The following is a 12,470-nucleotide window of genomic DNA, read 5'->3' as shown; positions in this document are numbered from 1 at the left end:
CGCCACTGGAAGAATTCTGCAAAACTCTTTTTTTTAAATTTATTCGTAAACACACACTCGACCGGTTATTTTACAGACGTGGGCGCGTCAATCTGTGGGATGGGCTGCAGGATCCGAGGCGCCGTCCCGCCGGTAACTTTCACTGGAATTATCCCGTCACAGTTTTCACTCATTTCTCACGTCGTCCGGCGTCTGGTTCGGCCTCCCGGCGCCCGAAGTCCACCCAGCCCTGGTAGTCGCGATCCGACATGCACTCCGAGTTCATCATCTCTGCGAACAAACCGTTCCCACGTGAACCACACGCGTTGGCATCAGTCAGTGGGCGTCGCGCCACACGTGTTTTTTAATTTTCAGATGAATCGTTTCCTTGGAACTGGCGGGTGCGCCAAAAAAAAGACGTGCGCAGGCCCGGGCCCGCGAGCGCACCTTGACATACCTGAGATGGCTTGCATTATTTGTTTGGTCATGATCTCGCGCTCGTCCAACGACGGCTGCGCCCGTCTCGCCGTGCGGACGGACTGAGGCCGGGGCTTGGTCTTCGGCGTGTCCGCCGCCTCTCTGGGTCTCCCCCTCTGTCTCACCAGCCGCTGCAGGACGTCGGCGTCCTCCGCGTCTCCGAACGCCGACGGTTCCGCCACGGAGGCCGCGCCGGATATCGCCAGGGCGACCAGCAGCGCGCACACGACCATCGCTTTCACCGACATGCCTGCAAACTACAGGGTGGGGGGGAGAAAACCCAAACGTCTTTTATCAGATATTAAGAGTCTCTCCGGCTCCTGAGCGTCACTCTACCTGAGGAAGGGAAGACCACGGAGACGTCGGAGGAGAGTGAAGCTCCCGGTTCAAATCTGGCGTCGGTGAGCGCTGCAGCTCTTTTTATACCGCGAGTTCCACGAGTGACGACGACGTCCATATGTCCAGAGAGCGATAACGGCGCCGGCAGGAAGTGCGTACAGGAAACGGCACACCTCGGCGTGGCGAAACCGATTCCTGCGTTTCTCGCTTACCTGGAAAATCCTATTTTTCTCTCTCTCGCTCTCCCACTGCGACGGCAATAAAACCACTCAATAGCTTGACACAAGAAATCCAATAGTCGTTTAGAGGCTTTTAACACCAAAACAAATGAGCCGGCGTTGCCTTGCAGCCGCGGAGGGAGGCCGCGATTCGCAGGTTGAAAGCAGCAGGTTCCAGTGTTCCAGTGATCTTTGGATTTCCTCCTTATCGCCGTCCACGCGTGACGTCGACAAACAAAGCGTCCTCTGTTTGTTTGCCGTAACCATTGTTTCCAACTTCTTCCACTCGTCCGGACGGGAATGGTTATTTGTCACACCTCAGCGGCCCGGTGTCGGTCTGTCGCTTCCAGACGACCATTCTAAATTCTGTCTCAACACCGCGTCAATCCGTTCTCGTCCCACCAGAGCCATTTGTTCCGACGACGTCGACGTCGGGAAGCAGATTTGGAGGCCAGCTTCTCAGCTCTCACGTTCTCCTCTCAGGTTGAGTCAGGAAGGTTCTACTGCTCAGACTTCCTGACTGGTTCAGATCCTTCTGGATCGTTTTCCAGTTCAACCCTCCTCTCCTCCGTGTTCTTTTATCTTCTCACTCGGTAGATTTCAACTGAATCGTTACACTTATTTTCTGGTTTGATTCTTAAAGCCATCGCTGATGCTTCCCGAACGGATGGAAGCTTTTCCCCCGAGTTCATATTTTACATTGTCGTTATATAATTAAAAGTATGCAACGGCTATCCTCAGTCAAAAAAAATCCTACTAGTAAAAAATACACGACTTTTACCCCTTCAAGATGAAGAAGAGGAGGAGGAGGAGGAGGAGGAGGAGGAGGAGGAGAATCAGATCAGGTTTATTGCCAAGTATAGTTTGAACAATACGAGGAATTTATTTTAATTAAGGTGTGACGCGATAGAATCAGTCACAAGGTAGAAAGTACAAGAAGAACAAACAACTGAAATGCTCTTGAAACTGATGATGATGATGATGATGATGATGATGATGATGGGCGTGGAGATGTTTTTATTTGTTGCAAAGCCACTCATCCCTTTAAGCTTGTGTAACCTAGTAAAGGTAAACAAATGGATAAAGACCAATATGAGGATTTAAAAGAAAGGTTCATATCCACAAAGACTAAATGGAGCCACAAGATGGTTTAAAATTGAACTATAACAAGCTTTTAACTTTTTAACATGAACACCGTTCAATCCTAAATAATAAGTTGCAAAACAAAATAAAATGTGGTAAACGGACGATCCTACCACATAATATTACAGTATAATAGTGATGGAATAAGTTACTTGTCCATTTTAACCTTTGGACTGCCAATTTTCCTCAATAGAATATTTTTTAATCCCTTTTAAAACTAACATAAATCTTTTTTCACTTTTAGGAATCGACATTTTCACACTCTTCTTAAAATTACAAATGTTTCAATCGTGAACTGAATAACAGCATAATACACACACACACACACACACACACACACACACACACACACACACACACACACACACACACACACACACACACACACACACACACACACACACACACACACACACACACACACACACACACACCAAGTGTTCAAAAGCAAGCTTATTGAACATTATAAATCACAAACACTACTTTACATGGGGAAAATACATTCAGTTAAATGGCTTAACTTGTCCTTATATGAAAGATCTGAACTGGACCTTATTGAAACTAGGGATTATTATTATTATCGTTATTATTATTATTTGTCAGCCTGAGCATACATGCCGCTTTATTTAGGTAGAACAATGTTTCTCTATAAGAAACTGCTGACTCTTAAAAGTCAAAATGATAAAGATGGAAAAAAAAAAAAAAAGAACATTACAAAATGTGTTCTCACAGCTCCAGCTGTTTGAATGACTTGGTCGTGTGATATTGAAGTAATCAAACACTTTTTGTTCTCTAAATTCAACACTATGTCAAATACTCCCAGGCTGCAGCCAGTAACGGTTCACCGACTGAAGAGGAAGGGGAAAAAAACAGAATTGTTGGTGTGTGTGTGTTAAAAGTAGGAACATTTCGATTGTTCAATGGCCTTATTAACGTCCAAAACTGAAAGTGGTTTTGACAGCTAAACAATTATCTACATTCGCCTCCAGTGATCAAACTTGATCATCGAGCTTCTTCTCAAATAGTGTGAGGCGTCAGCCCTGGCGAGCGCCTTGGAATAATATTTATCTGCATACCGCGCCGCACACGCCTCCACACTCACTGCTGGGTCACTGTTTGAATCACAGGATTGTTGGTGTTTTGGTGGCGTGTTCATGGGAAGTTTCATCCATCCATCCATCCATCCATCCATTATCCATCTATTCATCCATCCATCCATCCATCCATCTCTTCATCCATCCATCCATCCATCTATTCATGCATCCATCTGTCCATGCTTTAGGACTGAGGGAGGAAGCCAGAGCACCTGGAGTAAACACACACATACACACACAGAGAGAGAGAGAGAGAGAGAGAGAGAGAGAGAGAGAGAGAGAGAGAGAGAGAGAGAAAGAGAGAGAGAGAGAGAGAGAGAGAGAGAGAGAGAGAGAGAGAGAGAGAGAGAGAGAGAGAGAGAGAGAGAAAGGGATGCAGTGAACAGTCTAGTGGAGAAGGAAGTGACAAAGGTGTAGCTCCAACCTGTTCTGTGGAAACCTTCGCCTCGCCTCTAATGACTTCTGGTCAATGTTGTTCAACTGCCCGCCTCATTCACCCGTTGCTTGTTTTCGATTAACTAACTATCGATTTACGAACTATTGTGTCCGGTTTTAAAGTCTTTGAATAGGTGGTAGAGCAAACTGGCTCAGCCTTCAACTTTTGCAGGCTTTTTTTAAATTTCATAAACAATTTCCTGTGTCGGGCCGATGAAGTTCTCTGTGAACCGGAGGTGACGCCTGCAAAACCACAATCTTGATATTCTTTGTTTGCGGGTTTTTCTCAGTATTACGCACAAACTGAAAAGACATCCATCTGAGTTGATGAGCAGTGCAACGCGCTTTATGTCGGCATGTAATAAATTAAACCTTCTGTCAGAGGGAATTTGTGTAAAATATGCATGCATGAAGACTAAATGCTGTAAATTTAACTGTGTCAAATTTCACTGGACAGCTTCTCCTCGAGGAACACACTCTTTCTTTTTTGGATTATTTAGGTTTTGTAAAAAGATATTACAAATGAAAGTAAAAGTTTCCGTAGCTCCTTGCACATTTTACTTTTCTACTTTCAAGCTTACTTTGCGATTCAGATCCCACTCAAGGTCAAATGTGGCTGCATGGATCACTCTTAAATTACTGACACGGTTCCCCCTCACGCTCATCCACTTTGCACTCTTATCAGTTCAATGAAAGCACAATTAAAATGCTCCTTGTGTAGAAACTTAGTACATTTCCAGACCAGAGGACAAGAGCGTTTTGCAGGAAGGAGTCGTGGCTGAGAGACGAGCGGTGGAAGAGCTGCAGGGCACCGGGAGCTGCAACAGGAACCAGTACCAACCTGAAATGAATGAGTAAAGCAGACACACACACACACACACACACACACACACACACACACACACACACACACACACACACACACACACACACACACACACACACACACACACACACACACACACACACACACACACACACACACACACACACACTAATTGAGAGAGAACATGCAAACTCCACACAGAAAAAAACCCAAAAAACAACTTGAGTCAGATTTGAACCCACAACCTCTTGAGATCAGAGCACGAAGCATCGCCATCAATGTAAATTCAAGACTTCTGGTCTCTGAGCGACGAAGTTGCATCCTTGAAATAAATGAGTGACCGGGGTTAGGATGGTTGAAAAAAACAACAAACAAAACAACCAAATCTCGCCTCCAGGTTACAGTTAAAGGCCCCCCCCCCCCCCCCCCCCGCATTTAAAAGTATTTCCTCATTCCCAGCTAGTGAACGCCTCATTTGGTTGAATCAGCTCATCACATCATGTGAAACGGTTCACGTGTTTCCTGTAACTACTGCTCTTGATCATGTCTTTGAAACGACACATTCCAAAACCAAATGGCATAATATTTTTTTTTTTTGAATCATTAGAAATGTAAACTGTTGTCACATGCTATCAGCTTAATGGCTCCTGACTTATGAGCTTGCACAACATGAAGGGAGTCTCTGTGTGGGAGGAGAGTGAAGCCACTGGACCTGATTCTCCACCTGAAGCCTCACGCCCCAACACTTCTTCGGAAAAACGTCTCCGTGCATTCCGCGGGTGTTGCGGTGCAGCTTCCTCCCCTATAAAAGTCTGCGGTCTCCTGCGGGAGCCTCAGTGCTCCTGCTCCTCCACCTCCATCTCCATCTCTTACCTCCATCTCCATCTCCACCTCCATCTCCGTCTCTTACCTCCACCTCCATCTCCACCTCCACCTCCATCATGTCAGTGGTCGTGGCACGCAGCACCAGCATCAGCGGCGGCTTCTCCAGCATGAGCAGCACGAGCGCCATGAACCCCTGGGTCTTCTTCCCCCCCGCGCCCAGCGTGCACGGGGGCGCGGGGGGCTTCGGGACTCGTGTGTCGGCCCCCCTGCACCGCAGCGTCTCCTCGTCCTCCACAAACTGGTTCGACCATTCCCACAGAGAGCCTTCTGTGGTCGGGTGCGAGAAACTGACCATGCAAATCCTCAACAACCGTCTGGCCTCGTACCTGGAGGAAGTAAGTCTCAGAGTGACTGTGAGAATGTGAGAATGTGAAAATGTAAGAATATAAGAAAATAAGAATATAGGAAAATAGGGATATAAGAATGTAAGAATATAAGAAAATAAGAATGTAAGAATATAGGAAAATAAGAATGTAAGAATGTAAGAATGTAAGAAAATAAGAATGTAAGAATATAAGAATATAATAAAATAAGAATATAAGGAAATAAGAATATAGGAAAATAGGGATATAAGAATAGAAGAATATAAGAAAATAACAATATAGGAAAATAGCAACATAAGAATATAAAAATATAGGAAAATAGAAATATAAAAATATAAGAATATGAAAATTCAAGAACACAAATATATGAGAATTACAATGGAAAAATAAGAATAAGAAAACTAATAAAAAACAATAGCATCGAGAATGAGAAAGATAATTTAAATAAGGAATGACATTTTTACACAATGGTGTGTGTGTGTGTGTGTTGCAGGTGCGCTCCCTGCACTCTGCCAACACGAAGCTGGACTCGCAGATCAGACACTTCTACCAGAGCAGATCCCCCGCGGTGTCCAGGGAGTACTCCCACTACTTCTCCACCATCAGCGACCTGCGCTCTCAGGTGGAGCTCCTCACGTGTAACGCCTCCATGACTTCCACACTATTCAATCTGCTCCATCGTGTGTGTGCGTGTGTGCGTGTAACCAGATGTAGACCGGATTAAAATGACAAAGGGAGAAACCTTCTTATGAATAAAACACACCAACAAAGTTCACCATCGAATTAAAAAAAAATTAACTTGAGGGAAAACAGTTTTTGTTCAAACAAACAAACAAACAAACAAACAAACAACAACAACAACAACAACAACCTCAAAACAAAATGTTCTCATCTTGTAGATTTTTGGGACAATTAGCGACAACCAGAGGCTCCTGGTGCAGATCGACAACGCCCAGGCGGCTGTGGAAGAATTCAAGTTCAAGTAGGAACACATTCACTGCTTCTCCTCGGCAATCTAATTCACTTTAACGAGCATGAATGTGCACGTGTGTGTGTGTGTGTGTGTGTGTGTGTGTGTGTGTGTGTCCGTCCTGCAGGTACGAGACCGAGCTGAACCTGTGTAACTTCGTGACGGACGACATGTTTCATCTCCGGAAGTTCCGGGACGGTCTGACCTTCACGATCACCGACCTGGAGAACCAGGTGGAGCGTCTGATGGAGGAGCTGGAGTCCAAGAGGAGGAACCACGAGGAGGTGAGATGAGAGTGTAAAGGTGCAGAACCCCCCCCCCCCCCCCCCCCCCCACACACACACACCTCTTCTCCTCCAAAAACAACAAGAAAACAAAACAACACCCATAAAACCTTCTCTAAAATTGAAATTTGAGACAAACGTGAAACACAATGATTCAATACGAACATCAAATGATAGTAATGAAATGCGTATTAATCGCAGTTTAAAAAAAAATATTGTGATGGACAGTTTATCACTCTGATGATTGTAGAAAGCAGAAGTCTAAATATTAACAATAAATGATCTTCAGTCACGCAACATATGAGAAATGCAAGAAATGCTGACCATAAAACATTTCACAGCAAAAAAAATGTGGAAAGTAAATAAATCATCCCTGCTATGCTGCTAATCATCTTTAATGTATGTGGTTAGAAATATCTCATTGATCTTTAAAAACTAGCTCCTGTATTGAAATCTATTCAGTGGTACAATGGATAAAAATACAACTTTTGTTGAATATCAGTCAGATATATTAAGAATGAGTCAGAATTGAATCACTGCATTATCAGTTGTGATAATTTAAAATCAGGCAATTTTACAGTTTTTACTCATTGTAAATGTCTGCAATACCCCTACACACCACCAGGGGGCCACATTGTAGAAATCACAGTTTAATGCAGCGAGCTTGTTGTGAACTTTGGCGCCATCTGCTGGACGTGTGTGACTGTCTCACACAAAATTGGAAATTTATGAAGAAGAGTTTAAAAACAAAAGAAACATTAGTTTGCATTCATAAAGTGTCATAGGTAGAATTCAAATATAGTTTATAAATATTTTTGCTGTTTTAGCCATTTTGTTGTTGTTTTTTCCCCAATTTGGATATTTAAGCTGCTTGAGCTATTGTGCATTTTGTCGTGGCTCCAGCAGTTTGAGTTCACACATTCTGTCCCTTTTTCAATTTCTTTTTAATATTTGATTAATTTCCTTTTATATTTTCCTTTTCTTCTATTCTTCAATTTCCTTTACCTATTTTTCACTTTTATTTTTCCACCCCATTATTATTATTGTTATTTAATTTATTTATTTTAATTGTTTGCAACTTCAGCCTTTCTCGCTGCTTTAGCTGTTTCACTCTCTTTTGCAGTTTTTAGCCAAGGTGAGGCCATTAAAAAAAAAAAAAAAACCCCAGTGCGTGGCATACAAATAATGGAAGCAGAATGTTTATTTACAAGTAATTTGCTGAAGGCCTGAGGGAGTGGCTGCAGACGCAGGAGCCGAGGAGCCACATGCAGGTGGAAGACGTCCGCTCGACCCTGCGGGGGACGGGAAGAGGCCACGTCTTGATTTGTTGCTGTTGTGTTGCAGGAAATGAGAGAGCTGAGTGGGCAGCACGACGCCAAGGTGTTCCCGGGAGAAATGAGAGAGTCCATCGACCTGCAGCAGGTCATGGACGACATGAGGGTGCAGTACGAGCTCATTATGCTGCAGAACAGCAAGGAGGTGGAGCAGTGGTTCCAAGCTCAGGTGAGGCGGATGAAATCAGGCCGCGGGCTGACGCCACCTCGAGACGAATGTCCTCGGGATGACACGTGTCGCTGTCATGTGGGAATGAACAGGTGGCGTTGCTGCAGAGGGATATCGACAATCGCACCATCGAGGTCAACACCTTCGCCTCCGAACTGTCGGAGCTGAAGAGAGACGAGCAGAGCCTGGAGATCGTCTGCCAGAGTGCCCACGCAGAGGTGAGGCACAAACCGGGAGGTGTATCGTCCCTCACGCAAAATCAAACAGCGGGAAGTTTAGGAGAAGGGATGGTGGGGAAACGGAGTGAGAGGAGCAAAGCATTACAGGGAAAGAGCTTCGTATGTGTTCCTCTAAATGCCGTGCAAAGGGAAGCAGGTCGTAGCGCCTGAGCTGCTCTGAGACCCGCTTGGCTGTGCAGGTCCGCCTCCTGCAGCAGAGTTTGGAGGAAGTGAACAACCGCCACAACTTCCAGCTCAGCCAGCTGCAGGTGAACCTCAGTGGGCTGGAGATGGAGCTGCTGCAGGTCCGGGCCTCCGTGGAGGGGCAGCTGACCGAACACAACATCCTGCTGGACGTCAAGATGAGGCTGGAGCTGGAGATCGCCGAGTACAAGAGGCTGCTGGAGGCGGAGCACGCCAAGTACAAGAGGCTGGAGGGGGAGGAGCAGTGGAACAGGTGAGACACGCCGGTCACTTTCAACCTGCTGGGGGGGGGGCGCACGAGACGCCGTGCTTCTGTAACGATGTTGACTCTCCTTGCAGGGGGGGGGCGTTTATGATCATCAACAGGGCGGAGGAGACGAAGAGGGTAGGCGAGGTGGTAGACCTCCCTAATGGGAAGACGGAAGTGGTGACTATCATAAAGACAGTGGTGAACGGAAAGGTGGTGTCGTCAGAAAGGAGCACGAAAGTGGTGGCCATGGAGTAGCTCACCTCCTCCGAGAAGCTGCAACGCACCGAGCGGGGGAGGGGGGGACACAATGTATCACACCGGTTGGGGGGGGGTCCACGTCACTCTTTTCTACCAATCAGATGACGACTTTTGGATTTTCTGGGTTTTTTTCAATTTTTGTTTTAGTTTGATAAAGTTTGGACTTGGTGGAGGTGTGATAAATATGAAAGCTGAATATTGAAGAAATATTAGAAGCAGCTCGGACGCATGGCTCCTGACTTGACGACACACTTTAACAGAATCCAGTCTCACAGCTCAGTTCGGCTACTCAGATATTTTGGGCACGTTAATAATCCAGAGACGTTAAAGTCATTTTAAACCGCACTCACTATTAAACCACCTGCAAATGCAAAGAGTAAAACGGTGTACATTGAATCTATTAACTTTGAAAACCTGCCTGAGATGTAATTCACAGAGAAAGAACAACTTTACTCCATTAATTAAAGTCACAATATGAAGGCTTCTATTTGTGGCACTGTGCAGCCCTCATACATACTTTTGATGCAGATTATAATTTATCGGCGGTAAGTTTGACACGTCTGAAAAAAACCTAAATAAAGCGTTAGGCTGAAAATTCACATCTTTTCTTTTTCTTTTTTTTAAATTTACAGACAAAAGAAATTAAACTTTTTTTTTGTATTGTTTGATCTGCAAGTTGGAGTTTGTGAAGTCTTCTCTGTTTTTCTTGTGGGACCAAAGTGTCAAGGGTCCTCACAGGGCAATAAATCGATGCAGCTCCACCTCTGTGCCTCTTTAATTATTCATTACCATCCATCCATCCATCCATCCATCAATTATTACAATCAGTAGATGTTTTCTCTTTACATTTATTTAGATTATTAATGATTTCGGGAACGTTGAGCTTTATAGATTCTAGCCATGAGATGGATCCAAGTTTGGTCACTGATTTAAACAATTAACTATATCCTCCATATCACCTTTACTGAAGATATATAAGTCAAGAGAAACTTTTACTCAAGTTATTTATTTGTGATTGTTAGTGTATATTAATTTTATTATTATTTATTCCTTCCATTAGCATCTGGGTAAACTTATATTTGCATTTAATTCCTGCTTCATTTGTTCTTTTTCTTATGAATAATTATATGAGTAAATGTATTTACTGTTTTGTATTTCAGGATTAGGAGTTGACTTCTTTCCGTACGACTACATATTGAAGAGGTCGTTCAGGACAGATGAAAATAGATGTGACACACAGAAACGTTTGATCACATTTTTGTTACTGATATTGCGTTGGAAAGTGTAAAAACCTGCAAATGGGAGAATTTATTTAATTTGAATATGTAAGTTTGGCTTTGGCTGTAGTCCCTGATGCTGCCAGTAGGGGCCGCCTGAGGACAGCATATTGTGTTTAACGACCCTTTTTTAAGTGAGAGAAGGAAAAGCAACCTGTTGTCCGTCTCATGCTTTTATTTTTTCCTGATTTCTACAGGACTAATAAACCTGTCAAACAGATTCAATCTGTTACACATATAGATATAGATTTGAAAATTCTACATCACAATATCATGAAATGGACATAAAATCTAAGGCTCAAAATTTCATCATCATTTACCAGATTTAATGTTCATGTTTAGCCTCCACAGATTAACTGCATCATTTTAAACTCCCTGAGTTCATGTGTTCTGCACACTTTCCTTTCCCTACTTATAAATAAAACCCAGAGGCAGAAGAAAACATGGTGCTGGAGATGAATTGTGACAAATATTAGGAATTTCCTTTGTTTAATTGTTTTCTCCAGTTTTTGTCGTGAAAGGATTAAATAGAGTATCTTGCACATAAAAGGAAAGGATCATGAAAATTAATCAAGGTGTCAATAAGTGAAGATTTTCACTTATTGAGAGCTTCCTCTAATAACCTTGACTCCAAAATATGGTGAAATATAAGAAATATAAGAAAAAGAGGAAATTAATTAGCACGATTTGGAAACTGATGAATAACCAAATGAAAGTTTGGGTGAAAAAAAAAAGTCATAATAAAAAAAACAAAGTTTAACATTTAGACTGTAATTTAACGAAGCACCAGTAGGTGGCACTATTACCCACTCTGTACAATGTCAAGATGGCGCCTTGGCGCGGGGGTTGTGTAACTGAATTTGCTTGAGTGGAAGCAGATGGCTGCAGAAACGTAAGAAAGCAACGAGAAATGGTTTGCCAAGAATTAAAAATACATTTCAGAGGGCGAGTTGGAGGATTTGATACAGAAACATGCAGAAAAGATAAGATCTTTTTTTCTTTTTTTCTTTAATGCTGCTGGTGCTCTTACTGCTGCAGGCAGGATTCAAACCAGGGATCCCTGCACTCCAAGTCTGCACTTTACCCCCAGAAAGATCAGTAATTTAATTCACATGTATCACACGAAATAAATATAAATAGAACTATTCTGATTGTAGTTATTTAATTTGTTCCAGGAGACAGATGTTCTTGTGTTTAACTGTGTGCACCAGGGTTTTTAACTCCGCCTGACTGAAGGAACTTTTTTAATAAAGGGATTATAAAAGTCTTGTAAGAAGAAAACGAGGAGTGTTTCTAACGATGGGTGAGCTGCGGAGCCAGACGGCCATTTTAACCCTTTGTGGTACTCACTGACATGCTTGGATATTAACAAATATCATGGTTTTCTTTTATGTTTTGTGTTGTTAAATTGTATTTCATTTTTATGTTTGTGACTTTTTCAGAATCAGTGTTGACTAAAAGCACTAAATGTAATATTTTAAATGCACTGAAATGGGATTCATTTCTGTAAAACTTAAAATAATATTCTGTTCCTCCAGTTCATTATTTGCAAACGGAAGAAAAAAAACAACGCTAAACACGATTTATTTTAAACATTTTGCTCAAAAAGTCTTTGAGCACCATGCCTATAATAAACATCCAAACATGAATTTTAACTATATAATCTCATACGCGAGACGTCTGAAGCAGAAACATGTGCGAGGTGAAACATTTCTCAGTGTTTGCTGTGACTCAGGTTGTCAGTTACTCGACAGAAACGCTTCACGACAAAGGGAACGATCTGAGTC

General features: G+C 43.0%; 2 protein-coding genes across 2 annotated transcripts; one reads left to right on the top strand and one right to left on the bottom strand.

Moving 5' to 3' along the window:
• Positions 1-27: 27 nt before the first annotated feature.
• LOC308149147 (uncharacterized protein) lies at positions 28-1,604 on the bottom strand. Its single transcript, XM_080520818.1, has 3 exons — positions 793-1,604; positions 437-713; positions 28-270 (listed from the first exon to the last, which is right to left on the bottom strand). The coding sequence occupies exons 2-3, from the start codon at positions 702-704 to the stop codon at positions 170-172; spliced, it is 369 nt and encodes a 122-aa protein (XP_080376944.1). The 5' UTR covers positions 705-713; positions 793-1,604; the 3' UTR covers positions 28-169.
• A 3,729-nt stretch (positions 1,605-5,333) lies between these two features.
• LOC308149070 (keratin, type I cytoskeletal 19-like) lies at positions 5,334-10,167 on the top strand. Its single transcript, XM_080520715.1, has 8 exons — positions 5,334-5,731; positions 6,213-6,341; positions 6,619-6,701; positions 6,817-6,973; positions 8,318-8,476; positions 8,569-8,694; positions 8,895-9,151; positions 9,238-10,167. Exons 1-8 carry the CDS (start codon positions 5,453-5,455, stop codon positions 9,401-9,403), a joined length of 1,356 nt encoding a protein of 451 aa, XP_080376841.1. The 5' UTR covers positions 5,334-5,452; the 3' UTR covers positions 9,404-10,167.
• The last annotated feature ends 2,303 nt before the right edge of the window (positions 10,168-12,470 follow it).

This window comes from Blennius ocellaris (genome assembly GCF_963422515.1).
Source record: "Blennius ocellaris genome assembly, chromosome: 3".
NCBI lineage: Eukaryota > Metazoa > Chordata > Actinopteri > Blenniiformes > Blenniidae > Blennius > Blennius ocellaris.
The sequence above is the reverse complement of the archived record's forward strand: the minus strand, read 5'-3'. Positions and strand labels throughout refer to the sequence as shown.

What these genes read in the sequence shown, in the direction of transcription:
- LOC308149147 (XM_080520818.1), bottom strand. Translation starts at nt 704, where the DNA reads ATGTCGGTGAAAGCGATGGTCGTGTGCGCGCTGCTGGTCGCCCTGGCG. An exon ending in AATAATGCAAGCCATCTCAG is followed by an intron (nt 271 to 436) that starts GTATGTCAAGGT and finishes GTTTGTTCGCAG; the next exon opens with AGATGATGAACTCGGAGTGC.
- LOC308149070 (XM_080520715.1), top strand. Translation starts at nt 5,453, where the DNA reads ATGTCAGTGGTCGTGGCACGCAGCACCAGCATCAGCGGCGGCTTCTCC. An exon ending in TGGCCTCGTACCTGGAGGAA is followed by an intron (nt 5,732 to 6,212) that starts GTAAGTCTCAGA and finishes TGTGTGTTGCAG; the next exon opens with GTGCGCTCCCTGCACTCTGC. An exon ending in GGGGAGGAGCAGTGGAACAG is followed by an intron (nt 9,152 to 9,237) that starts GTGAGACACGCC and finishes CTCTCCTTGCAG; the next exon opens with GGGGGGGGCGTTTATGATCA.